This window comes from Carica papaya, chromosome 3, assembly GCF_054855325.1.
Source record: "Carica papaya isolate Zhongbai chromosome 3, ASM5485532v1, whole genome shotgun sequence".
Lineage (NCBI taxonomy): Eukaryota > Viridiplantae > Streptophyta > Magnoliopsida > Brassicales > Caricaceae > Carica > Carica papaya.
This window is the reverse complement of record NC_142311.1, coordinates 11812063-11839207: the sequence shown is the minus strand read 5'-3', so window position 1 is coordinate 11839207 and position 27145 is coordinate 11812063. Positions and strand designations below refer to the sequence as shown.

The 27145-nt window shown below is 36.4% G+C and overlaps 6 protein-coding genes and 1 pseudogene across 15 annotated transcripts; 4 read left to right on the top strand and 3 right to left on the bottom strand.

Moving 5' to 3' along the window:
• Positions 1-57: 57 nt before the first annotated feature.
• LOC110821598 (ubiquinol oxidase 2, mitochondrial-like) lies at positions 58-1596 on the bottom strand. The gene is made up of 3 exons (XM_022051497.2): positions 1115-1596; positions 404-1021; positions 58-310 (listed from the first exon to the last, which is right to left on the bottom strand). The coding sequence occupies exons 1-3, from the start codon at positions 1433-1435 to the stop codon at positions 251-253; spliced, it is 999 nt and encodes a 332-aa protein (XP_021907189.1). The 5' UTR covers positions 1436-1596; the 3' UTR covers positions 58-250.
• Positions 1597-1905: 309 nt separating this feature from the next.
• On the top strand, positions 1906-9278 carry RNS2 (ribonuclease 2). Of its 2 annotated transcripts, none has more exons than XM_088215787.1 (9): positions 1906-2194; positions 2557-2585; positions 3011-3084; positions 3870-3971; positions 4091-4094; positions 5015-5106; positions 6466-6627; positions 7279-7363; positions 7783-8090. In XM_088215787.1, the coding sequence occupies exons 1-9, from the start codon at positions 1971-1973 to the stop codon at positions 7881-7883; spliced, it is 873 nt and encodes a 290-aa protein (XP_088071913.1). In that variant the 5' UTR covers positions 1906-1970; the 3' UTR covers positions 7884-8090. The 2 variants fall into 2 exon arrangements, with proteins under 2 accessions (XP_088071913.1, XP_088071914.1); XM_088215788.1 differs by lacking the exon at positions 7783-8090 and adding an exon at positions 9001-9278 and having other exon boundaries at positions 1910-2194.
• A 224-nt stretch (positions 9279-9502) lies between these two features.
• LOC110821597 (uncharacterized) lies at positions 9503-13622 on the bottom strand. Of its 6 annotated transcripts, XR_015817791.1 has the most exons (8): positions 13314-13622; positions 13169-13236; positions 12612-13042; positions 11171-12303; positions 10454-10570; positions 10167-10268; positions 9945-10041; positions 9503-9786 (listed from the first exon to the last, which is right to left on the bottom strand). XR_015817791.1 is itself a non-coding variant. In XM_022051495.2 (4 exons), exons 1-3 carry the CDS (start codon positions 12952-12954, stop codon positions 10487-10489), a joined length of 1560 nt encoding a protein of 519 aa, XP_021907187.2. In that variant the 5' UTR covers positions 12955-13622; the 3' UTR covers positions 9503-10268; positions 10454-10486. The 6 variants fall into 6 exon arrangements, 1 of the variants encoding a protein (XP_021907187.2); XR_015817789.1 differs by having other exon boundaries at positions 13169-13622; XR_015817790.1 differs by having other exon boundaries at positions 12612-13236.
• Positions 13623-13736: 114 nt separating this feature from the next.
• LOC110821599 (P-loop containing nucleoside triphosphate hydrolases superfamily protein) lies at positions 13737-17978 on the top strand. 4 transcript variants are annotated; one of them, XM_088215790.1, is made up of 10 exons: positions 13737-14019; positions 14401-14500; positions 14648-14756; positions 14813-14921; positions 15297-15382; positions 15985-16088; positions 16179-16309; positions 16402-16495; positions 17161-17216; positions 17499-17978. In XM_088215790.1, exons 2-10 carry the CDS (start codon positions 14456-14458, stop codon positions 17593-17595), a joined length of 831 nt encoding a protein of 276 aa, XP_088071916.1. In that variant the 5' UTR covers positions 13737-14019; positions 14401-14455; the 3' UTR covers positions 17596-17978. The 4 variants fall into 4 exon arrangements, with proteins under 4 accessions (XP_088071916.1, XP_088071915.1, XP_021907191.1 ...); XM_088215789.1 differs by having other exon boundaries at positions 14279-14500; XM_022051499.2 differs by having other exon boundaries at positions 13744-14019; positions 14840-14921.
• Positions 17979-19199: 1221 nt separating this feature from the next.
• On the bottom strand, positions 19200-22268 carry LOC110821568 (large ribosomal subunit protein uL18-like). The gene is made up of 8 exons (XM_088215786.1): positions 22129-22268; positions 21585-21654; positions 21276-21494; positions 21126-21205; positions 20936-21052; positions 20145-20279; positions 19808-19977; positions 19200-19531 (listed from the first exon to the last, which is right to left on the bottom strand). The coding sequence occupies exons 1-8, from the start codon at positions 22129-22131 to the stop codon at positions 19426-19428; spliced, it is 900 nt and encodes a 299-aa protein (XP_088071912.1). The 5' UTR covers positions 22132-22268; the 3' UTR covers positions 19200-19425.
• A 511-nt stretch (positions 22269-22779) lies between these two features.
• LOC110821562 (RNI-like superfamily protein) lies at positions 22780-26977 on the top strand. Its single transcript, XM_022051427.2, has 2 exons — positions 22780-23098; positions 25251-26977. The coding sequence occupies exon 2, from the start codon at positions 25602-25604 to the stop codon at positions 26775-26777; it is 1176 nt and encodes a 391-aa protein (XP_021907119.2). The 5' UTR covers positions 22780-23098; positions 25251-25601; the 3' UTR covers positions 26778-26977.
• On the top strand, positions 25179-25593 carry LOC148266701 (uncharacterized protein At4g08330, chloroplastic pseudogene; annotated as a pseudogene).
• Positions 26978-27145: the final 168 nt, after the last annotated feature.

Sequence of the window (27145 nt, the reverse complement as noted above, 5' to 3'; positions counted from 1 at the left end):
GTCTAACCATGGGCTGAGGCTGGACAGAAATGCATAAAAGGCCTATAAAAATGACAGTTATCAAAAAACTTAAAAGGGATTAAAATGCAATAACAATTTTTTACAGTCTCAAAAGCTGACAAGTACATAATAAATTGTTGATTTATAAATCAATAAACTCTTATAAATGTGTTTTATTTATGTAACTGTTAACAATTAACACCCAATATTGAATAAATTACTGATTATGAGGAGTGATTTGCCAGATGGCTCAGTGATAACCGAGTGGAGCAGGTGACTCCCTCAACTCCAGCCCTTGACAGTGTATGTCCTGCACCCATTTCAGAAAAATCAATTCAATATTCCGAAAATCAATCTGAAAGAAGAAGAAGAAGAAGAAGAAGAAGAAGAAGATGTAGATTACCGAAGCAAAGTGATTAACATCACGGTGATGCGCCTCATCGGCTCTGACAACCATGACAACATCTCGGAGAGTTGAGCCAGAAGGCAGGCGCCAGTAATCAATAGCAATGGCGGGCGCAGGCACATTCTCAATGTTCCCATTATCGATTTCTTTAAGAAACTCTGTGTAAGAATGTATGGCTTCTTCTTCCAAATACCCCACCATCCGATGAGCAAATTTTGGAGAAACCAAATACCCTAAGAAATATGCGTTGAAGAAGACGCCCTGCACTGCAAATACTAACGCTCGTTCGTACCATTTGGGTTTTGCTACCTCCATGAATGTCATCAGGTGCATCCTCTCATTCTCAGCTTCTTCTAGCAGTGCTTTTATCCAACCCCCACTATGCTCGAATTTTCTTAGTGATTTGCAGTGTAGCAGCATTCCCCCCACCATCCCTGGCACAGCCGCCACTGTCTCTAGCATCATTGCTCTACACCCATATCGTCTCTGAAAGAACATATCCGTTGGCCATCTAAGAATTTTCACGCTCCAATAAGCCATCTTGTCCGTAAATGTAGAAGCTTCATGGTGCTTCTTCAGATCTATTGATATATCTGCTTTGTACGTCTCCCATGGCTGAGGTAACATACATACCAACCCAATTAAATAACCAGTAATCATATGTTTCATTTATTATGAAAATCAAAAGAAGTTAGAAATGGTAAATACCCTGAAACAACTCCATTTCCATTCTGTACCATCTTCTTTGGTAACCTTGTTTGGCTCCACGCCCCAGTAACTAACCATTCTCTTCTCCTTCTTCAAATCACCGGCCGCCGCTGTGACCGGAGGTTTCTGCGTTTCCTCTTTTTTCTCCCCGATCGCCAAAGTACTCCTGTTTCGGACGCCACCAATTGTTGACCCGCGAATAATCGAAATGCTCCCCACGAAGTTTCCGCTCCGGTGGAGGTTGCCCCCCGGACTGGTCAATATATCGTGCGACAACGCGGCCAACATGGAAGAGACCAGGCGAGTCCCACCACGGCTCATCTTTCTGATGACTAGAAAATTCAATCAGCCACAGAGTTTATGAGGGTTTTGGATTCGGTAAAGCTTTTGGGTTGCAGCTGTTTTTTTGTATTTGATTTCTTCTGTCTTGATCTTCGAGGGATTTAAGGAGGGTTTTATATGGAGAGAGAGAGAGAGAGAGAGAGAGAGAGAGAGAGAGAGAGGGGGGGGGGGGGGGGTGTAATGGTGGTTTTTTCTTGGGGATCAAGCATTGCTGTTGTGTTGACGTTGCGTGAGGTGCAAGTTCATTTGGTAGGTTTGACCGTCTGTTGACGTGATCAAATTTGGCTGCTTGCAGATTGAAATGGGAAAGGAAGAAAAAAGGAATCCAATCTTTTAGGAAAGTGAATATTCCTAAAATAATTTTTAAACTTGCAAATCCACTATTAGACCCGGCCCAATAAACCGGGTCGACCTTCAGGGCCCACCCATCAACAGCCATACTAATTAATTCAAGAGTAAAGGAGTCTTGAGTGGCAAGAATTAGATAATCAACGATCGGAATTTGAGAGTATCAATGGCGGATCTCTCTGCCTCAGCGTCTCGTTCTCTCCATCAATTATTGCTTATCCCGTTGGTTATTGCAACAACATCTTTCTTCGAGGTTAATGCCGACGATGGCAGAGTAGCGGGGAGTTCTCACCAGAGAGAATTTGATTACTTCGCTTTATCCCTGCAATGGCCTGGCACCGTCTGTCACCGAACTCGCCATTGTTGCTCCAAAAATGCCTGTTGCCGAGGGTATCTCCTGTCTTTTTCGCGCAATTTGTTAATTAAAAAGACACCAGACGGAATTTGATTACTTCGAGTTTGTTTTTGATTTTCGTCATCTTCATGTGCGTGGCGTTGATTGGCAATATGTGAAATCAAATCCATCTCTCAGAAATATGAATGGTTTAGTTCATTTATGCATGTTTTAATATCTGGTAATGGGATGTTTGTGCCTGTTTTAATAAGTGATTTTGCACTTGTTTCCTTGAGTATCGTCGTTCCTTGGTTGAGTCTGGCATCTCGGCACTGTTCTATTTCGTAGCTTAACGGATGATTTGTTTAAACTTAGAACTTCGGTGACTCATATTTGTTGGTGTTTCTTCTTTTTTCAGCTCAAATGCTCCAACTGAATTCACAATCCGTAAGTACAAGGCAACAAATGATTTATGCTAGTGTAGAAGCATCAACCCCAACATATGGGTTTTACTTCGCTGCGGAGTTCAAATGTTTGCTTTTGGGGCCTCTTCTGTAGCATATTTGCGACTTGGTTTCTTTTTTTTTTTTTTCTTTTTTTTCCCCTCTTGATTGCAATAACATAAATTATGTTTGATCAGAAATTATTGAAGACAAGCTGCCCCTAAAATAGGAAAGGTGTCAAAATTGTAAGCGTTTTAGTGAGTTTCTTAACATTTGCATGAAACTGAAGCATATTGTTTGTATGTGAAACCGAACGGGTCTTATTTTCTAACTTCCAAAATGTTCTATTAGATGGTACACCTTTATATGAACTTGCTATGGGGATCGTTGAATGAGGCATTCTAACATTCATCCATACTTGTGAGGCAGATGGACTATGGCCAGACTATAATGATGGCACCTGGCCTGCTTGCTGCACAGGGTCTACCTTTAATGAAAAGGAGGTATGCCATTCAGTTACAGTTACGGATAGTTCATTTAACTGGGGAATGCTCCTTTACTGAAACTTGCACGCCTTTAAGATGGGAAGAGGAAATATATGCCATGTGATGAAACAGATGACAGAACAATGAAGCTAAAAACGTACACTGCAAAATATAACCAAGTGACCTTGTTCACCTCTAAAAATTCATCACTGTGGACCTTAAATATATATTGTTGTGCAAAAGTGTGCAAGGACTAGCCTTCCGCAAGACTTGGCCATGATTGTGGGCATTGATAGCTAATTTGTTAGGCAAATTTGTAATTGTGTACAATATTGCATTGATTTTTTTATTAATTATTACAAGAAATACTTGGAGTAGCTTTTATTTTTTCAAATATTCAGGTCCATCCCTGTAGAGATTAGTTGAACCTACAATTTTTCACACATGGGTTTGGTTATCAGAGAACTACCTGTTAAGATTTACTTTGCTACCCATGAAGGTGAAAATTTTCCATTTCAAGAACTCAATTATCTTTTGACACTTGATCTTACATCGTCATTTCTTTTTAAAAATTAAGCATTTTGTCAGGCATTGAAAATATGTTGTTTTGACTATATACATACCACAATGTATCATATTCCTAAAGAAATTAATACCAGACTCTGGAACTCTAGCATTTATGGCTGTTTTCTCTTCATTCTTGTCCATGTAGCTGATCTTAACATGCCTTATATCTTGTGGAGTTACATTATTTTGCTATTTCAGTACTTGGTCATAACCATATTTCTCTATGTAATTGCCAGATCACGACATTGCTCGACACCCTTGAGAAGTACTGGCCATCTTTAAGTTGTAGCTCACCATCAACTTGCCATGGTGGAAAAGGATCCTTTTGGGCTCATGAGGTGGTTATCATGTTATTGATTCAGTCTGTTATATTAAACTATCAGTTGTCAGGATCCAGATCTGATGGTGTTTTTTCTTGTGATTTTATGATGCCGAACTGGGATATATTCATTGGCAGTGGGGTAAAAGTCTTCAACACAACATTCTGTTATGATAATTATCAATATTTATTCATTTCTACATTTTATCTTGAAGTAGACTGACACTTCAAAAAGAACTTCATTGCTTGAATTTTTTGACGAATATGTGCATATCATTTGATATCAAAATACATCTGTATCAAAAGTGAAAGTTGTCCATTTTAGCCTCTTTAGATTCGCTTGGATAGTCAAGATCAGCAGTAAACTTCCTAATTGTTATCATGGTAAGTACTAAATTGTTATTTTGCCGACCAACTATCCTAAAACTTTTAAGTCATTGGAAAGAGCACAATTTTTATCAGTCTTAACATACCTACACACACACAAGTGAAATAAGAAGTTTAAACAAGGTCTCTGATGTAAACTAACCACATATTCATGAAGTCACTATGAAAGCTCAATTGTGGGTAACAGATGGGTGAATAACAAAACAAGTGGATGAAATTCTTGTTGTTTGAACCCAACCTCACCTCTGATTGCGTTTTAAATGATTCGAAAAGTTTAAATTGATAAGAAAAAGCTCAATTCTATAATTTATATATTTAAAAATAATGAACTGCCCTTGTTTAAGATATGCTGTTTTCTTCAAAATGGGATCCCTCTACTTGCCATTATTTGTGATGAGGTGTGACTATTGCAACTTGTCTTTACAGACAAATAATCTTTAGGTGTAATATATGGAAGAGAAGTTTGGGATCTTTAAAGCAACAGGTGGCAACCATCCTATGTGCATCATATTCAGTTATAATTTTGATGCAAACTAATTCAGAAAAAAAAATCTATGAAGCGAAATTATTGCTGAATGAAACTTCAATGTGCATAAGAAAAAAAATTCCAAATTTGCCAATCACTTTCTTCTATTTGTTAGCTTAGTCTTTATTCCTATGTTTGGTTTCTTGCAGAGAAGCATGGAACTTGTTCTTCTCCAGTAGTTCGAGATGAGTACAGTTATTTCATTACAACTCTCAATGTCTACTTCAAATATAATGTTACTGTAAGTCTTCAACAAGCTGATTTTGCTCATAAAGCTTTCATCTCTTTCTTGGTCTCTATTCATGCTCAAGCAAAAGCTTTAGGTGTGAATTGCCATATTGTTTATGACTTGTGCTTTTCAATCTAGTTCATTATAAATATAGGGCAAGTTATAGTTCAACCATTGTGGTTTAATCAACATCAAAATAAATTCTTGTGATAATGTCAAATTGAAGTCCTGTAGTTTGTTTCTAATAGTTTAGGACCTTGATATTTTGCTTCTAGACAAAAGTGGTAAATATGTTATTTTAATAATTAACATGAATATCATGTAAGCTTTAACAATATTTTTTGTTGAAAGAATATGGTATTGGTAAAAAAATGACATTTGACTGTAACTTATAGGGTTTTGATATGTTATACAGATAATTTATGTTGGATACTTGATCATTTGTGAGAACATTGAAAAAAGAGAGATTTTTTTTTTCCTTTACAAAAGGTGAATCTTAAATGCATGCAAGATTCATGCAATAATGTTAACAAAATAATTCCTATTCACTTATTATGAAACCTCAAGGTACTAACTGTCTCAAAGCAAACCACAGAGTTTTATTTTAAAATGCGGAATTACAAGATATGAAATTTTAAATTGTCCTAACATAAAAGCTCTCAAGATCATATTAGTTAAATTCCATGAAAACTTCCAAGGTCATATTAGTTATATAGAATGTTTTGATTTGGTTACATAATTAGCAATCTGAGACTACTGCAAATCATTCATAAATAATATTAAAAATTATAAGATAATAATCAGTAATTGCCTAAGCTATTAAGTTGTTTTGGTCCAGGAGATATTATAAGACTGAAATTTGAGTATGTGATTCAGCCATCCAATCCATTAAAAGAAGCCATGAAATTAAATAGAATCTATATGTCGACATAGGAGTTTAGTGCGCAAAACCAGGCGTCACTAGTTAAGCTTTCCTTTAATTTCTTTGGTGGTCCTAACTTCATTTGGTCTTGTTTGAACCAAAAAGACAAAGTTTAAGTAACATAATCATGTTATTAAGTCAGTTTTGTAAGGTGCACATGACAATATTGGGAAACAAAGAATTATAATCTTCAAGATTTATAAGAAGGTTAGGCTCTTATCTCAAAGAAAGGAGAAACATCTCTTATCTTCCCGCTCTTCTATTAAGTTCTAACCCTTTGGTTTTCTATCTATCTCATTTTGTATGTAAGTTGCTCTTATCTTCTTGTTTGTTTAGGCACACCGTTATTTAATTTCACATTTTGACTTTAAATATTAATGGGTAATATTGGAATTTATTTGTGCAATTGTCTAACTATTATGTATCTTTGTGCAAATTTTGGATGCTAGAATGTACTGTATGAAGCTGGATATGTTCCATCTAATACTGAAAAATATCCACTTGGCGGTATCATCTCTGCCATTGAAAATGCTTTTCACACGACCCCGTTACTAGTTTGCTCAAAAGGTGCAGTTCAGGAACTTCGTTTGTGCTTCTATAAGGATTTTAAGGTTAGATTCTGGCACTTAGTCTGTTTTGAATTCATAATTTCTTTTTGTTATTTGTGGATACAGACACAAATTTCATTTGTAGGCATACATGTGCTACTCCAGAATTTATGACATTTATACCCATTGCTGTCTCCTCAAGTGTCAAACACCTCCAGTTTTTTATAGGAACAAAAACAAGTCCTACTCCCACGCTTATACGTTGTTCAGTTGCTTAGATTCTTCATTCTATTTTTAGGTACTGTTATCTAAGCAGAGTATGGTATCGGTAAATACGGCCATTGGATGTCAAATTAACTAGTTGGAATTAGGTTACGTAAAAACATATGATCTAAACTCAGAAACAGGATTCAATCTAGATTATGCCAGCTCTGCTGCTTGTTTAAAATGGAGCTTGAAGAACCATGCACTTTTCCTGGACCAAGGGTTAAGGTTGACTCTTCTTGTACCAGTGTCAATGATTGAAACCCTTAAGAGAGCATGAAATAAAATGAGCAACAAGTGTTTTATATTTCCAATGGAATCTCCCACTACCCTTCCACCCCCCCCTCTCCTCTCTCTCCACCTCTCCTGGGGATGGAGGCAGAAGGGTAATAATGGTTGAATTTCCTTTGGAGATATTTTGTGTATTCTGAGATCTTTTTGTCATTGCAGCCTCGGGACTGCATCATTTCAAGCGATATGTCCAAAAGAAACACATGTCCCAAGTATGTAAGCTTGCCAGCATGTGCATCAGTAGGTAAGTTTCCTCTATTTCTATATTTTCCTTATTGTTGCTTGGTCATTAGGTGTATTTGCAAGATAGTTTTCTGTTTTTGAAGCCAATTCTTGTGCTAATCTAGTTTGAATATAAGTGTCATGGAGATGAAAATGTTGGGAACATGCCCTCGTTTTAGTGACTTGCATGAGGGGTTAATTTTAATCTAAAAACCCAAATGTCATCAAATGAGAAAGCAAATCTTCATTATAACTTGGTTGCTTGAAACAGAAACTGGCTTATGGGTATATGGAGTGGTTTAGAGGGTGAAAGTTTTGCATGTAAAGTGACCTTTTTGGTTAGGAAAAGACCTATGATGTCCTAAATTTGTATGTGCAAGTGTGAACAATCATTCAAGCCAGCAGTAGTTCTTTTGTCTTTCTATGTTCATATTCTTGCAGAGCCCAGAACAGCATTGAATGAGGTTTCAGGAACATCTCTTCCCAGTGGCTCTGTGCTGGATCTATTAGGAATAATGTCCGTGTTGGCTTTTCTTCTTTGAATAACTTTAGCTGGAAATGAAGGTTGGAATGCCTTTCGTCTATTTTATTTTCATTTTGGGTGTCGTGTTCGAGAACTCCAGATGGGAACGGAGATGTATCATGCACGCAGATGTTCATGATTTAGGCTGGGATACGTCTTATAAGCACCAAGATGTGCTATATTCCCTGTTATCCTGAAAAACTAAAGAAAACAAATTCTACTCGCAGATGTTCTCTTTTCCGTAGCACAATGCAGCAGATGCTGCAAGCAACTTGTGCTCAGTGTTTCTTCACGTGTTAATTCTTCATCGAAATGTTTAAAGTTTGTGAAATTAAAGGACATATTCTTAATCTCTATAAAACCATTGAATCATAAAGGTGGAAAACTGGCATGATTGATTTACGGGGCATGTCAACAGATACCTAATGGTTAGACTAAAGAATGGGGCATGTTCAAAGTCACTATATTGTGGGGCATTTTTCTTATGTTGGGAATTTAGGAGGGTAAAATCTTTCTGGTTTAAAAGTCCCCTCACTAGTGGAATAGCGGGAAGAGGAATTGAAGATATTGCAACCAGTTTTAGTGCGCTGTAGGAGCAGCCATCACTACTTTTTTATTTTGCACTGCCTTTTCTTGTTATTTGTTTGCTGCTAGAGACATACAGTACGAATTAATGAAGACGAATTTCCAGGTCCAGTTTTCTGTGAGATGGTAGCACGTAGCCTAGACTTAAGTTACTGGCCAGCAACGAGTGTTTAGTAGCATGGAGCACTAAAACTTTTAGATTCTGAAAATTTAGAATCAACTGTTGGCCTTGACACCATCTTATGTGGTAAACTGTTGATCTCCTTGTTAAATACTGTTGGTGAAACTCCCGGAAGTCTCCCTTTCCTGTGGATCCACATGGGTGCTTTGTGTCAATTATGGGTGTTAGCAATCAGACGTCCTACTGGCAATTATTCTCTTGTTAAAAGATTAGGATATTGAAATGTATGAAGTTTTGAGCTGCTATTCACCTGAAAATGGAGTCAAGTTGAATTCTTTTGATTGCCTTATTGACAAGTCTGCCAGAAAAGTTTCATGAAAAATGCCCTGGGGAGATTTGATTCAATTACATGTTTGTATTCTTCCTGTAGGACTTGATGATGCTGAGACTGCAGTTGCGTGGATGCCCAGCAGTGAAGATTTTTGAGTTGCCACTCAGAGTCAGACCTTTTTCTCTGTTGTAATAATTGAAAAAACTTTGTAAATTGCTACAAATTCCTGTACTGTGTACAACACGAGAATCCTGGCTGCCCATATTTTTACCATGTGCGAACTGGACTGATCATCCTGCTCACTGTGAAATGTTAATGGGTAGTCAACTTGGCTAATTTCATCCATCAGAAATAAAATTTTACATACCGTGCAAGAAGATCAAGGACAGCTAAAAGTTGGAAGGAAATTCCTTAGAGATTTTAATAGCACATCAAAGTCCTGTATGCTACACTGAAATCATGCCTTGGGATAGTCGACTGTGGTCTAATCTTGAAAGAAATATGTTAACTTTTAGCGAATATGTTCCTCTGCGGTATACGCATAAACATATATTATAATATAAAGTTTATTATTCCCTTTGATAAGGAGATGTTAGCCCAATTGTGCCTGGAAAAACATCATAGATCAGCTGATATTTTTTCGAACATTAAGATCAGTTTCCAATCAGGGAACTTTGCAATTCTGCAACAGACCAAAAATTCCTGAACTGTGCCAAAAAGAATCTTCCATTGTAGCTATTCTGGAAGCAATTAATAGAACTTTCCTACTCCAACATAAGTTTCTGCAAGATGCTTCCAGTTTGATCAGTGAGGTCTTAGGGTGCTAGCTTCCTCAATCTCAAACTGAATCCATTTCATCCCATTGTCAAAACTCAGCTCCATAATCTATTTCCGAGAAGGGAAATAACTGTTAGTTTCTCCTTAGTACAAGCAGACACAAGAAAGAGTGGGCTCCGTTTCAGTCACTTAAAAATTATAGACAATTATCTGCTGGATATTAATTCAATTGATAAGTTGACGACCTATAGCCGCTTCGTGAGTACCTTTTACCAAGAAGCTAGGCTTTTAAAAGGCACCCCTCCTTGTCAAATGGTAACTGCTGAGTTGAATTCCTGTAAAAACAAATGATGTTGCACCAGCCTGAAAATCACCACAATTAAGTAATCCTGTCCCAGATATTCGACCTATTTGAGTTTCAATACTTGGCTCAAGACCGAGTATATAAGCTATTTGAGTTTAAACACTTGGTTAAGATCAATACACACCATTATGACATCTATTTGTCATGTGAATTCCAAGTTTGCAAGTTGAAATGGAAAAATATCGCTATCCAGAAGACTGCTACGGTCCACTAAGGTTACTTCTCCCTGTGAAATGGTGATTGATGAGATTCTCTGAATTGATAATCAAGAATGAATCTATTAATTGTGTAACTTGAGTATACCAACTAATCTCTATGAGAAGAAAACTAAGAAAAAAGGAACAACATCAAATTCCATTAAACACTTTATCATAAGAATCCAAATAAGGTGGATATTGTTGGTTATCCCACCACTTCATGTATGATTCACAGAGCTGGGGCAAATTAACCCGCATCAGTCCACCTGGCAACAACCCACTTCATCCATGTTACAAAACAATGCCTTGAGAGGTGTTCTGGTAAATCCACCTGGAAAACAATTTGATGATGAGCAAACTAGCTAACATGGTCTACTAGAAGAACGATACTCTTGATTTGCAACTATAAGATACAGCAGAAAAGGACAGATATAAGTAATTTAGGCTTAACAAAAGCAGTATGAAGAGGAAAGTAATTCATCTATATGACTATCAAGAATGTTGGGAATAACAATTAACAAAATTCAGTGCATTTGGTAAAACATGTGGGTGTTTTTGTGTATAAAATCAGAGAAAAGGTACAGTTGTGAGTACTACATAAAAAGACAGATCTTTCTGTGTCAAACTCTCAAATGAAATGAAGGTTCCTCTACCCATGTTTATCAATCTTTATCCTTGTGACTACGCCTGTAAGCCAGGTAATCTAAACTGGCACCATTTTTCACAATTTATTTTGAAATCTGAAATAGGGAAGCCAGAATGTTTACACTTGACAACACCCTAGGAGACCTTTCATATCCTCCAGAAGCAAGAAGCCAAGGGAATGGGTGCCAGCAATTAGCATAAAACATTCAAAAACTGTGGTAGTGATAGTGTCTCTTAACCAAAATGCAAGAAAGTTTATATCATCAAAATAAACTTATAAACTCACATTTGTCCAAGATGCTGAAAACCTGTCAGTAGAGAGCAGCCAACTCATGCTATGCAGTTGCAAACTCTGTTGACCACTTGTCATATCAAAATCCAGCAGCTCATTATCACTGTCATCATCATCATTATAAATGTTCCTTCTCCTTTTCTTTCTACTTTTATGTTTCTTCCTGCGTCTAGTTTTAGATGATTTTCTGTGATCTAGTCCAGGCTCGCTTTCGTCTGACTTATCATTATCTATCAAGGCATGTTTATTAGTTGTCTTAAAACTTATTCCATTTATTGTAAATAAAATTTCCCAGGAATCTGGAGTCAGACATTCCTTTGACAATCTGTAATGCATAACCCAAGATAGAAGTCCCAATAATTTTATTGTTTCTGTCATCTTCATCTTGAAGCATTCTTTAAGGACTGAAGCTAAGTTATCTGTGTTGCTTGAAGCAGTGGAAATTTCTGATATGATGTCTTCAATTTTTGTTCGTACATTGCTGTACTCTTCATCATTTACAAGCCGAAGAAGTTGTCGTCCTTGATTGACAACAGCATTTAACAGAAGCAGCTGCTCAATTGATTCATAATCACGGAACTTAGAAAATGTAACCTCAGGCCAGAAAGATGAATAACCAAAATTCTTAGGATCCATTACCGGGTTGATATATTTACAAACCATTTCCAAGAAGCTGCTGAAATCAGGCTCTTCAAGGATGACAAGAAGATGATGAGACAAATATGCAAAAGATTCCTCCATAAGAAACTCCTTTATAACTTCCCATACATCTTGTGAGTCTTCTTTATACATCAAATCAACAAAAAGTTCTCCAAAAAACTTGGTATCGAGGAACAAAATTTCACCATCTTTTAATGACTCAGCAAATTCATCTGAGGACCAAAATTCAGGCACATTCTCAAGAAAATTGTCAACTGTTCTTTGGATATCCAAATCAAGAAAATAATGGGGTTTTGTAGCAACAACTGCTGGTGACTGTCCATGCTTTCCCTTCCACTCAAGCTCCTCCCAACAGATATCCCTATTCATAAAAGCAAACTGTGATAATGCTTTAGCACCTCTTTTGTGCTCAGAGCCAGCACCATAAGCAAAATTAGAAAACCATTGAAGAATACGCCTTGGATTTCCTGCATCATTGAACAACTGAAGAACAATTAGAATTACTTACAGAAAGACCGAAATGCTATGCATTCCAAACTCTGTCCAGTGTCCAGCAAATTAATTAATCCTTGAGCACTAGAGAGACCAAAAAAATGCTAAAAGAACCACGGTAAGGACTAAGAACTGCAATATAAGGCAGAGACCTGCCGACTGGGGCTTCTACCAATATGGAATTAAGCATTCCGCTGAGGTTAAACAAAAATAAAGTGCATTGAATTTCCATAAAAAATTAATAAATGACGAATCCATAATGCAGTGAAGAAAACAGTCATACCTTCAAAGAATTTCTCAAGAATGTAACTTTTTTTGGCTAAGACAGACCCAGCCTTTCGTGGCCTTTTCTCAAAAATCATTTGCATCAGTTGGGATGCTAAAGCTCTCCTTGTTGATTTGGATCTCAACAGATTCACAAAAAGCTCACACTGCTGTTGGGGAGTGATGGAAGTGATACCCGATATGGTGTTATGAAGCCATAATCGAGCTTCTGACCGACCTCCAGAAGTCACCACTGACCGAATAACAGATTCTAATTTCTTTAGAAGAGATATTATCTGCTTGGCAGATTCACTATCCCCATATTTCCTCCAGTCTGGCTCCAATACAAACAACTTAACCATTGTAAACCCTCAATACCAATACCCTCCACTCCAAACGATTTATACAGCAAGAAGGGACAGCGGCTGGCGAATGAAGTCCCGATTAAACCTAAAGCAAAGGAAACGATGAAAACTGAGGTAGTTCATTGCTGACACCTCCGCAATTCAACAACAGAAGCTTCTTTTTCAGTTAACAGCTGCTATATATATAACACATCTAAAGCTTAAAAATTACCAGCTCCTTCTTCCAAGACGAGACAATAGCGTGTGCAGGCCTTGAAGTAAAATAACAAGAGCCAGTAACTATGAACAACTAGTTAAAATACATAATCTTAAAATAAAAATGAAAAGCAAACATGACATATATACATATAAGAGACCTTGTTCTGGTCGCAGCTAGGGTTTCTGAAAAACCAAAAAGAAGAAGAAGAAAACAGCGAGTAAGGGAGAAAGAAATTAGAAGTGATTTTCGTGCTTTTGTAATTGAGGAAAGAAAACTATTTTAAAAATGCTTGAAGAATTTGAATGAACGCCTTTCTCGTTGTGCGATTTAAATCGTCGGTGGTCCGGAGCTGGAAACAAGCTTCTTTATTTTCACTTCACCGGTGGTGGAATTCTTTCTCCCTCCCTCCCTCCGTCTGGTTTCAAGGTTATAAGACGCCAACACAGCGAGTGGTTTTTGCGGTAAAAAAAATATTAAAATAAAATGATATTTCTTTTTTGGAGGTTGGGTTCCACCGTAAGAAACCGAAACGCGTCGTTTTAGACATCTCGGATACAAAACGCTGCGTTTTATCTGGTGAATCCGAGAGCCTGCCTTTCACTGGTAAACTCCATAACCAACCTAACCCAACCCAGCTACTGTTCCCTGGGTATTCCTGTAAACAGGCAAAAACCCTAAACTGGTTTGGTCCGGTATTAAAAAATTACAGTCAAAGGAGTCGTCTGGTAGACAAAGTCGCCTTTGATTCTCTCACACGTTCGCTTCTCATCATCTTTCCTTTTTCCCCTCCAACACCCAACCACTAATCCACTTGATTATTAAAGGTGACCTTCAGCAAAACTCATTTCATCTAGAGCTTTAAGGTAAGTTATGATTTGTCGAAATTCTCTATTACCCGTTTCTTTGACATCCAATCATTCCATTGAGGTCAACAAACCCATTTGTGTATTCTTTCCTATTTGTTCTTCTGAAATCTTATTAATTGAAATATATGGATTGAATAATCTGTTACCTGAAGTGTAAATGAAAATGCAAAATAAAAAAGAGGGTATTTTTGTTTGAAGTGTATGGTGAAGCAAATAATCTGAACAAATTGTATATTTTTGGTATTTGATAATTCAGGTTCTCTAATCATGTTCTCTCTTCCCGGCGTTTATGGGTTCCTCTGATTGTTTGAATTTCTTGTTCTCTGTGGGTGTTTGGTGCACTGCTTATATAACCGTTGCAATCCTTGCATCGTTTAGGATCTTCAATTCTCTCTGTCCATTTTAAATTTGTGAAGCGGCTGCATAAAGAATCATGGGCTATGCACAGCTTGTTATTGGCCCTGCAGGCAGTGGCAAGGTGACTTTCTATATTAGTCTGTACATAGGGTTTTAAACTTTTAGTTTTACTGGTTTGCCAAGCTTACTAGACCTCTTAGATCATTTCCATAGTTGGGTTTATTATGGATTGCTATACACTAAATTGTCTCTGTTTCTTTTCCATCAGTCGACATACTGCTCTTCTTTGTACCAGCATTGTGAAACTGTTGGTCGAACGATCCATGTTGTTAACCTGGATCCTGCGGCAGAGAACTTTGACTATCCTGTGGCCATGGGTGAGTCCTTGTTGCCTGATTCCTTCCAACTAAGCTTTTTCTTTATCTTCCTCCAGAGGTGGTTTTTTTTGGTTTGTGTGCAGATATTAGGGAACTCATTTCTTTAGATGATGTTATGGAGGAACTTGGCTTGGGTCCAAATGGTGGTCTTATGTACTGCATGGAGTATCCTTTTTCTGTTAATTCTTGTTGCTGCATAATCTTATTCATAGTTGGAATTAGGAGACTACTTTCCCTTTCTCTGAAGAGTGGGGTTTTAAGCACAAAAAGCCTTAAGGTTGTGTTTTGTTATCTTCTTGTTTAATTACTAGTCAATTCATTGTAACTAAAATGTAATCTGTTGCATTTTTTTATCTACTACCACCTTAGAAATCTTTGATGTTGGGAATTCAATTTCTACCTTTCACACAGTACTAGGGTATTGTTTTGCCACTTACCTGTAGAGTCAGTTAAAGAGAGGAATAAATTTAATTTCAGTGTTCTGTTAGCACCATTTCTCATTTTGATTAAGTGATGAACATCTTTAACCTCCATGGTAAGACATCTCGAAGACAGTCTGGACGATTGGTTGACAGAAGAATTAGACAATTATATGGATGATGACTATTTAGTTTTTGACTGCCCAGGTAACTTCTTTTCCATGTTAGTGTGTCTGTTTAATTTGTGTTATATGAAAGGATAGATATTCAATACATTGCTTTTTGGATGTGCAATTTAACGGGAAAAAACAACAAAAAGTTTTCTTTGAAGGGACAGCTACCTATAACAAATTCAGTCTAAAGGCCTCTAACAATGTTTTGCTGGAAATCGGGAATTGATGTCATCTTAGAAATTTGGAGTGCCGCGCGTAAATATACCTTTGCAGCACCTGAGTGTTTCCTCTTGCTTTGGACAATAGCTTAGAATTCTCACATTAATTAGGAGAAGTAAATGTGCAGGAAATTAGAGTAAATATCTTGAGCCCAAAATCCTATCATCATGTATGGGATAGCTTGAAATGGGTTTGAAAAATATGCCATTTATGCCTTTTTTTTCATTCTATTATTACTTATTTGACCAGAATATAGGTCTAGCGAATTTTGCTGTCCATATCTCCTTACACTTGAATCTTTAACGCTGAGTAACTTGGCTAGAAATATATTTGTACACTTTTTCTGCATGTACATATGCTTCTTTCCAATACTCCACCACCTGTTATTGGTTTTCCTAAACTTCGAATGTATTACAGGCCAGATAGAACTTTTTTCACATGTGCCTGTGCTCAAGAACTTTGCAGAGCACTTGAAGCGTAGGAATTTCAATGTTTGTGCTGTTTACTTGCTTGATTCACAGGTTTGTTCAAGCTATATTCTTTCCTCTTTTCTCTTCCTTCCTTGTTGTTTACTTCCTTGACCCTTGAAGTTTTTGTTTTATTTGCATCAGTTCATCACAGATGTGACAAAATTTATAAGTGGGTGTATGGCATCGCTTTCGGCAATGATCCAACTTGAGTTGCCCCATGTTAACATCCTCACGAAAATGGACCTTGTGACAAACAAAAGAGATCTCGAAGAGTGAGATCCTTAATCTTTAACTAGTTTTTCCAGCTTGTTATGAGATTTTCTACAATTTGGATTTCTAATCTGAATATCTGTCTGGAGTTCAGCTACTTGAATCCGGACTCTCAAATTTTGTTGTCACAGTTGAATCAACAAATGGCTCCACAGTTTGCCAAGCTTAATAAATCTTTAATTGATTTGGTAAGTAATGAAGCAACTTTCAGGTTTACTAAAATTTATTTTTGTCCATCAAAATTAGTTCCTTCGGAAGTCATTGTCGCCATTTTGATTGCATAATTTAATAGAGGAGAAACTTTAATGATGATTCACATTCTTTACATGATGTTGATTGAACAATGTCCATCAGTCTCTTGGAGCATTTTGAAGATCCTACCAGGCCCATAAAATGTCTTCCTCCAAAGTGTGTGTCAGTGTGATTGATCATTTCTATCCAAAAGCCTTTTTGGTACATAAGAGTTGCCAGTTTCTATCTGGAAAAAAAAAAAACTTTAAATGCTGCCAATTGATTATTGAGTTTAAAGAGTCATTTCATTTAAAATATTTCTCTTTGATATAAGGTTTTAATGGTTATTTTTTGTGTTGGATTTTGGTCTTATGGTTCTGCTATAAACTTATCTGACTCTTTTAATTGCGGAACTGTTAAGCTGTAGCAAATTTTATAGTGTGATACAATGAAGTTTTTGTTAGCCTTTAACTTCAAGAGAATGTTGTGAGCTTTAATTATATGATTGTCGGACTTAAGTTTTTCCTGAAAAAGAAGGATTGAATTTTCTCCTTATCTCTTTGCATTAGTTTATCAGAATTTTATTGGCTTTATTAAGTATGATATAATATGTTTGTGTTAGGTGGACGAATATAACATGGTGAGTTTTGTGCCACTAGATTTGAGGAAGGAAAGCAGGTATCTCGCTATCTCTCTCCCTCTTCATTTATGCCTCATGTGTTTATGAAATTTCAGTATTTGAAGCTATGGGTGTAAATTAACAGGATGATAATGTGCTTGCTTCTTTACATTATGTAAAGCAGTATCTGAACTTTTATATTTGCTCTAGTTACTTTTTGGTCTCTTTCTTCAGGCCTTTCTCTTTGTTATAGTCAAAGACAAACAGTTAACTCGGGTAGCTTGAATGGTGGCCCAATATTTCATACTTACTGACTAATGTAAGTTTGACCTGTGTGGCAGTATAAAATATGTGCTGGCTCAAATAGACAATTGCATTCAGTTTGGCGAAGACGCAGATGTGAAGGTTAAAGACTTTGATCCGGAGGATGATGAATAACCAAAATTTTTATAAATTGTGACGTTTCTCCATCTATATGGTGTTGCATCCCCAGATGGATGGAGAATATATGTCATCATGTAGATATCCTACTAGAGCAAGACCTAGAGTGAACTTATTGACTTTAAAAGGCTAATTTCAGAAGGGTGTTACTCCAACGCGAAAGAAAAATATGTCGGAGTTGTGTGAAGAGAAGTCGAGTTTGCAATATAGACAAGGGTTTGGACTGGAGTTTTTTGTACTAATTTGCTTTGGCTGTTACTCAATCCCCATCATTTGCATAGGCATTTTTAGGGGTTTCCATAATTCCATTTCTTTGTAAAACAAGACAGCTACCGTTTGTTTATGCGGAATTTGCACAAGCAGAAAACCAGTTTTTGTCATGTTATGGTGAGAAGGATAAGAACATGGAGATACATTTCTGGCAGCCGATATTGCTTTCAGTTTAAGGGAAAAATCTAAAATGATTCCTCTCCAGTAATTTTTTTTAAAGATTGATATTCATCGTAGAATAAATTTTTTAACAGTTAGTATCCAAATTTCAAACATGTTCTCATGAAACAAACCTATGTCAAAATCAGACCAATTATTTCTTAACAAGATCAAATCAAGACTTACCTAATTTTTTCAGGTATAGATTACCCCTACCTCTCTTGGAAGATACCCAGTTACACACCAAGATTCAAGACCTCAAAACCTTCACCTCTATGTCTTCTTTTTCTCTTTACTGTCTGTCTCATCTTCCTCTAATCAGCAATTGGAGAAAAATCCATGAGGAAAAGCATATTGGGTGCTTTCTAATGGCGAACAGGGTTCTGTTTATATATATTTTCTTTTCAATGATGAAATTAAAAGCTGTTAATTCGTAGTTTATTTCGATAAATTAAAGAGCTTATTATTAGGTGAAAATTTTAATTTATCCTAAAATTTATGCTCTATAGTAGATATATATTTCATAATATTTTAACTCAATTTCGTATTTGTTGATTTTATTGCTTAAAGCGCCAAAAAAGGTCAAGTTCTTATTACCTCTATTAACTAAAAATGTTCTTTTATTATCCAAAATAATCTGGAGTGCTTGCCAAACAAATGCTACGTAGTTTTTAGAGTGTATAAACTCTATTTTTTTTGTTAATTAGAATGTAAATATCATTAGGAGCAATAACATTTTTTTGTTAATTGCTGAATTTTTTTTGTTGATTTTAGTTATTGAAGTTTAGACTGACACACTAACATTAAGAGTGATTGATCACAAGTATAATGAATAAAATTTATTTAAATTATGTTTTTATTTAATTCTAAAATAAAATTATATTTCTCTAACTAAAAAAAAATAAAGTCATATTTCAACATAGTATAACACAAAAAAGAGTCATATCTTAACAATTTGACTTCAACTTTAAACAGAGATCAAGGAAATTGTCCTGAGGAAAACTACTAAAAGAAGAATAAAATTCTGAAAAATCTTTTTACCTTAACTTTAAAAGAGTCATGTTTGAACAATTTAATTCTTCCATTCATGTTGGCTCATACCCAGGACTTTGAAATCCCGGATTTGAAATTGAAAACAAATAGCTGGTGCATATTAAACACAGTTCTACACATAAGTAAACATTGGTCTAAGTATAATTTAACTGAAAAAACAATCCTTTGGGTTTTCAGCAGAACAAAGAGTAATCCGCAAAAGCAAATGTAATTTTAGATCTCAACCCTAGTAACATGCAAAGTTCTCATTGAAAAAAAAAAAAGAAAAAAAAAAACCTAGTAATCCACCCTCTCATAGCATGACAACAAAGAAAAGTGTCACAGGAACCATAGATGACCTTATATTCACTCTTCATCATCTTCATCGCTTCCAGCAGCAGCATTGAGAGCTTTCACTCTCTCGATCAACTTAGCCTTCCTTTCCTCATAAGTCAGTTTCTTCAGATTGAACCTATTATCCACATTAAACTTTGCATCAGTAATAGGGAAATATAAGACAAACAAACAGGTACAATAACTTCAAATGGATCAAGCAAGCAAAAAGAACATATAATTATTTCCCTTCCATCTGACTGAATTTAAATCTGCATAGGCCTCTGTTGTGTGCATGTATCATGCATATATGTAATGTCTTTGCAGTTTAACTATGGTATTGAAACCGACTTAGAAGCCTCCATCTCTCTTGCTGTCTCCCAAACACACTCAAGCTAAAGTAATGCATTCTTACCTCTTGGGCTCCTTTGGAGGCTGCTTCTCAGATTTCTTCACGGTAGGGTCTGCACGAATTGCAGCATGAACCTTTTTGTACATCTCCTCCATGTCATCTGGCTCTATTCCTCTCTTTATATACTCACTAAATTGAAGCTGGTACTTCTCGGGTTCATCTTCAATCAATGTCTGTCAATATTTCCAATTAAAGACAAATGTGAGCAAGAAGAGCAAAAAAGTGCATTTCCAAAGAATTTAGCCAATCATAAGAGACTCAATTACATTAATTATCACATCACAGAAATTTTTGTTCAGTTTACTATCCTTTATTAAAATCATAAAATTTTTAGATTTACCCTCATGTAGGCAGCAACATGGCCACCATAAATGTACTTGCGGTGAACTTCAGCATCAAGTTGCTTGCTCTCCTTATTGTATCCGGCAAATCTCTTGTCACTGTGGGGAATATCAAGTCCACCATCTAGAGCTCCCTGAAATCAAGAATAAACAGGCCATTGATGAAATCCTATGTTCCAGAATAAGACTCAAAATCCAATACACAACTCAGTAATAACCAAAGATTAAGCTTGAAAGGCAGCTCTTGGGCAGTAAGCATTCTTCTGCTCTCTCCAATTTATAAGCCTAAATATATACATCCCTAACAAGATTGCATTAAGACAATGAACTCTCACATAATTTATCAAGATATGAAGTTCTGCAATATGGTATAACAAATTATGATGTCAAGACATAGCAAAAATGGAAATTGCAACCTAATCCTGATAATAGCCAGAACATTAAGGTTTAAAGAGGTAGTCAAAATAAGATCCTCCACTTGTTTCAAATAACCTGCATTGGCAGGGAAAAAAATTCTTTTTCACTCATCTAATTCATCTAAACCAATTATTGGTGCTTTCCCTGAAAACATATTTTCAAAAGGCATAGGACTGCATTACAAAGTATGAAAGAAAAGGAAAGAGAAGAAGCAACACAAAGCAAACTTGATGAATATCTCAAAATTCAACAAGATTCTTGTGCTAGGTAGATAATGAAAGATTAATAAGAAAATGTGCAGGAGATCGTATGCTCATGCTGGAAGGAAATGTTCCGAGTACTTCTACTCGGTAAGTTCTTTTCCAGTATATACCTTAAGGGCACCAAAAACACGGTTTCCAGTTGTTGTCCTCACAAGTCCAACATCCAGAAGAGCACGGAAGGGTCTCCTGCTATCTGCTGGTTCCACAGAGAAGTCCTCTCCTGTAGCCTGTCAGGAAAGGATTATACTTCTGTCCTAACGTGTTTAAAAAAAAACTGATATAGTCCAAAATCCCCCATACCTCAACATTTCCTTCATACTCATCATCCATCTCAAGCATTTTCAGGACGCGGCGTGCCAAAAGGAGTCCGGTACAGTAAGCTGAGTTTGGAAGGAACCAATTAAGATACTTTCCCAACATAACAAGTTATAAGAGTCAAACAAGGCATACCTGCAGCATAATTTGTAAGTCCCACTTCAAGCCCATAGCGAGGTAGTTCATGTGAATAAGCAGCTGCAAGAACAATATCACCAGATATACTAGCAGATACTATTTGTGCAGTTATGTCTTTGTTTGAGAATCGAACAACAAAACGGTACTTGGGAGTATTGTATTTATTCTTGTCCTGATTGATCAGGCGTATCCTGGCCCGATAATCAGTCTTTCCAGCTGAAAAATTAAACCAGATATCACGCTCTAAAAATGAATCAACCAATACCAAGAAACATAGAACATGAAGGATCTGAGCAATTAAAATACCTCGCCTTCTTTTGAACTTGACCTGATACCGCTTGAAGTAAGCTTTTGTCTTCTGAGCCTTCACAAAAGCCTGTAACAATAGATAATCACATTTTATGAGCTCACGCTCTAAGGCTACAAAGTATAGAAAAGCTTTAACAGGCGGTCAAAATAGTCAGAGAACAAGGCTATCTTGAAGCAAAAAGGAAACTCTTTCACATTCTACAGCAAACCCTACACAACTATATAAACATCACGGCAACTAATCATGGACTGTTTCCTTGAACACTCACATATATACACGGCACATAGCTACCAATCCATACAGACAAGACGCACCGATTTTGAGTACTCAAAACATAATCATGACATAAATTCTACAGGAAAACTAATTTCAATCATAAAACCTAGCAAATCAAAACATAAAAATGAGATCGAAAGAAACTACAAGTAAATCAAACAACAATAAATCCTATAAACTGAATGACTTAACCTAACCGTATAAGAACCGAGAGCAGTAAAACAAAATAGAGAAGCGTAAGATGATAGCAGAGTTGTCGGTTACCATTTCCGACGCTCAGTAACGCAGCAGTGGCTGGAGGAAGTAGCGAGAAGAGAAGCAAAAGGATGGCTGAATGAGGAGCTAATATACTAAAACCCTAATGAACTCGTTCCGTACAGATCAACGGCCAGGATTCGTTTTCGTCATAACTAGGTTTTATTGGGTTGGGCCTTACTGGGATATGATCCGGTGTCCACTGGAACTTTGCACCCTTTTCTATTGTAGACACGTTGCTGCGCGCGTTTGGCATTGACGCCTTAAGAGCTCCTAGACTGGAATAACATTATCCCAGATGTATCCGGGATAATGACTTCTTTTAAAATACAAATCAAAATTAAGAAAAAAAAATTGTACAGAAAATATTAATAAAAATTCTGAATTATTAAAAAATAATTATATAATGCATGCAAAGTGTAAAGTCACTGAACTCAAATTTAGCCTGAATTTTAATAAACCTAACTTTTGAAATTATAAGTCCACAAAATAATAAATTGAGTTTACAAAATTTATTATTTCAGGTACTTTGAAATTATCTTAGTTATATATTTAATAAAAATAAATTATAATTAGTATAATAATAGTAAAAGTTTTTAATTATATATTTATCAACTTAAAAAGCGGTAAATGATCGAAAATATTATATAATACTGGGGCTGAGAAAACTGAAAGTTGAAAACCAAAAAGAGAGGCAGAACAACAAATCGGAATATCCAAAACCGCCTCTCAAAGTCAAGCACACAACAACCTGCTCCCCTTCAAAGCTGAAAAAGATAAACACAAACACAGACAGGGTTCTCTGCTTTGTAAGTAATCAAAAACTGTGGATCCTATTGACGGAGACTAATTCTACAAGGAAATAACGTTGATAACCACTGTGGAATGGATGGTAATTGTGCTGTACCGTGAAGTAAATGGGATCAACACCATTTCTCTGATCACCAAAGAGGATGTCCCAAGCTGACATCTCTTACAGGTAAAAACACACACATTTACCCAATTTTTCATCTTTTTTGTTTTTAATATTTGGGTTGATTGATGTTTTACTTTCTGCGATAAATTTGATGGGTACTTTATGAGTGTGTCGATGCAATGTGTTTCTTTTGAAGTCTTAAGTGTTGTTTCATGTGGGTTTTAAACGATTGTTTTTGACGAGTTTGTGATGCCACTGGATGATTCTCGTTTTGTTTGCATTTGGGGTTTAATGGATTTGGAGTCAAGCTCGAGCATTTTATTACATTGATTTATTTCTGGGGATTTCTTTTTTGGTGGTTTCGACTGGGATCCATTGTTGTTCCGTTTGTGATCTTATGGGTTTCGAGCTAAACGCAATAAAATCATGGCATTTTGTTGATTCAATTTTGGAATTCCTTTTCTTCTTTTGAAGTGAGCATTAGGTGAGAACCCAGAAAAGTTTGTGTTTTTTTTAATTTGGCGTTGTTCTTGCTTTTCTTTTCTTAATGTTCTTGTGAGGTGGACTAGGGAAGTTAATTAGAGAATCAGTTGTGGATACTTACATGTTATACAACATGCCTTATTAATCCTAAAAGTGGTGGAGACTGACAGTTTTTGATCAGCTGTTGATGATGGTCAAATTATTAGACCATAAAAGCAAACTGAGTTAACTCTATGTACAAGTAATGGTCGATGGTAAACTGTTTCTGAACTTTATATAAAGATTGGAGAAGGAACTTAGTTTTCATGGTAATTTAGTTAAATATTAGTATAATCGATTCCTTTGTAAAGATTTCAGGTTTGAGATATAGGTTCTCTATCATGATGCCGAAGGTTTTCTTTGAATCCTAAAACATTGATGACATTGAGAAAAAATCCCAAGATATAGTTTTGGTTGGTTGGATAGAGTGTCTCGGATGGAATAGTGGTGAGTTATGGTGCTCTAATAGAAACTCAGTTCAATCGTTGGTCAAACAACTTCTTCTATCTTCAATAGTTCAACAGTCTGCATGTGTCAAATAACAACGGAGTCAGATTCATCTATCAGGCCAAAATGGTTTTCGCTGTGCTTCATTCTTTATTTTTATTTAATATGACAGGTTCTGTTTTAATCTCTTTTAGTACCAAAATATTTGCATTACTTCTTCCATCTGCCCTTTTTTGCTTCTATTCATATTGCTGGAATCTTTTAAGAACTCTTTAAGATTTGTACTGTTACTTTGGCTAATTAAGATTCAAAAAGTAGAGACTGAAGCACATCTAACTATGCTATCCATCATTGTGTCCCTTTTTTCTTGATTTTGTTTTGATAACTTATGGTGGTTTCTTCCATATGCATGGTTTCTGGGACTTTCTAGAGTATTCTCTTCTGGTTTAGTACTTGGCTAAAACTATAACATGGTTTCTTCCATATGCAACAATTCTCTAGTCACTACAATTCTTATCATGTTGTCTAATGTATAGTATGTTTCAGTTAGTATTTCCAAATACCATCCTGACAAATCTGTAAGGTTGACAGGAAGAGGGAATTACCCTGCATTCTGCTTTGTCCAAAATTTGCTTTGTTTCTGAACCCAGCAGCAGAGGGAATAAACTCTCAGTGCATTGTATTTTTCTGTGGTGCTAGTTAATAATGATTTCCCTTATGTTGCGATATAGAGTAATGAACGAACAAGATGCATATCAAAGAACCTAGGAAATAACTATAATCTGTTATTTGGTAGTAATATCTTATCAACATATGCATGTATTTGAATTTATTTGTTCTATTCGCCATAGATTGATGGATTGTGTTCTTTGTTCGAATGTATACATCATCTTGTCAATATCTAAGAACTAACCAAGTCTGTAAAGCATTATATTTACACGAGAAAAGCAACTACTTTGTTTGTTTTTTAGATCCCTCTAGTTACCTGCATATGGGGTTATTAAAGGTAGTCATCATTTTCAGGTCTTGTTCATAGAGCCAAGATAGGTTTGTGTGTTAATTGGATACTAATTTCATTTTGCAAAGCAGCTAAGACGCACTCTTATTCTTTAATTTGGTATTGGTTTTCCTTGGAAAATGCATTTTAGGATTTTTCCTTCTTCCTCTTTTTCCCATGAGGTATGTTCTTGTTGCTTAGCATTTGATGTGATGTTCAACCTGATATCTTCCCATTTTTTCTGTGCAGTTGTGGATCTTGTGGATACCCTCTGAACTTAACATCTTCCAACCGGATTACTTCTGGCATAGGTTCCGCATATCAGAAATCCATAAAGAAGGGTTTCATTTCTTTTCTTTCTGTAGATCTTAGTCGATTCACACAGGTTGATGAGGTAAACTGTTTTCCTGTGGCCTGGGGTCGTTATCGTCCAAAAACTAAACTCCTCTGTCGCAAATGTGGAGTTCATATAGGCTATGGTTATGGAGACACCCCTGCTTTATGTGGTTTTGATTCTCCCAATTCTTCTGGTTCATCTTATAAGAAATTCACCGTAAAGATCCGAGCCTTACAGCCTTCAGAAGAGAGCTAATTTGGGATATGGAAAACCCTTCTAATAATAGTCTTACCTCCATCATGCATCTGCCTGATGATTGCCTCTCTTATATTTTCCAATGGCTTGATTGTGGATCTGACCGCGATTCATTTGGCATGACTTGCCACCGCTGGCTTAACATTCAGAATATAAACCGCCGATCGTTGCAATTCCAGTGTTCACTCTCTGTGCTGAACATTTCTTCACTATCTCAAACTAATCTTGAGGTTACTGCCTCTCATCTCTATAGGCTGCTTATTCGCTACCAGCATCTACAGCATTTATCCCTATCTGGTTGCACGGAGGTATCTGATTCAGGCCTTGCATTGTTACAATCCTATGGTTCCAAATTGGAGAGTCTTTATCTAGATTGTTGTTTTAACGTTACTGACAACGGACTCTCCTCGATTGCCAATGGTTGCCCCTCATTAAAAGTTATAAGTCTTTATCGATGCGAAATTAGTGATGTTGGTTTAGGAAATCTAGCTAATGCTTGCTTAGCTTTGACCCATGTGAATCTCTCACACTGCTTATTTGTCTATGACTCCGGGTTAAGAGCTCTTTCTCAGCAATGCCGCCAGCTTAAAGCAATCAAGATGTCTAATTGCAGGCAGATAACAGGTGTTGGCCTCAACGGTTGTTCACCAACTTTGGTCTATATAGCTGCTGAATCCTGTAAGCTTGACCCAGAGGGGATATCAGGGATTGTTAGTGGAGGAGGGCTTAAATTTCTTGATATATATGGCATAAGTTGGTTACCCAGAGATGGATTGGCAGCACTTGGCGCAGGATTTTGTGCAAAGCTTAAAATCCTTAACCTTGGAATGTGCAGAACCATTGGTGACGAATCTATTGCAGCTATTGCAAAGGGTTGTCCGCTACTTGAAGAGTGGAACTTGTCACTATGTCGTGAGGTTAGGACTTCAGGATGGGAATCTATTGGGGTAAACTGCCATTACCTAGAGAGGCTTCATGTGAACCGTTGCTGGAATTTATGCGACCGAGGTTTGCAGGCTTTGAGAGATGGGTGCAAGAAGCTTTCAGTTCTATACATGAGTGGAAATAATCAGTTATCGGCTGTTGCAGTGGAGTTGTTTAAAGCATATAGAAGTGACGTTGAGATCAGGGCAGAGGAAATAATGATTATAGTGCCTGATTGGACATCTATAAAATCAGAGTAAGAGATAATTGAACTCAACCTTGGTTGACAAACATGATATATTTTTAGTACAGATTATAACCTGTGGTGTTTATTCACATGGATGAACGTCTAATTGTTTGGACAGAGAAACTTCCATGTCCTTCTAGGATCTGATGTGAAGCTTATAAACGTACAAGTGACCTCTTAATTCTAACAAGTGTCCTCTTCACTTTCATTTCATAGTAACTTGCAACCAAAGATACTCTATATGTTCTGATTAAACATAGGCATTGAGGTAGGAAGAATATGCATCTGGCTTCATGCGACCAACCTGTAGCATACATCTAAATTATATTGATACGGCACCTAATATTAAACATGCATCTAAAACCACTCATTTCTGTTAAA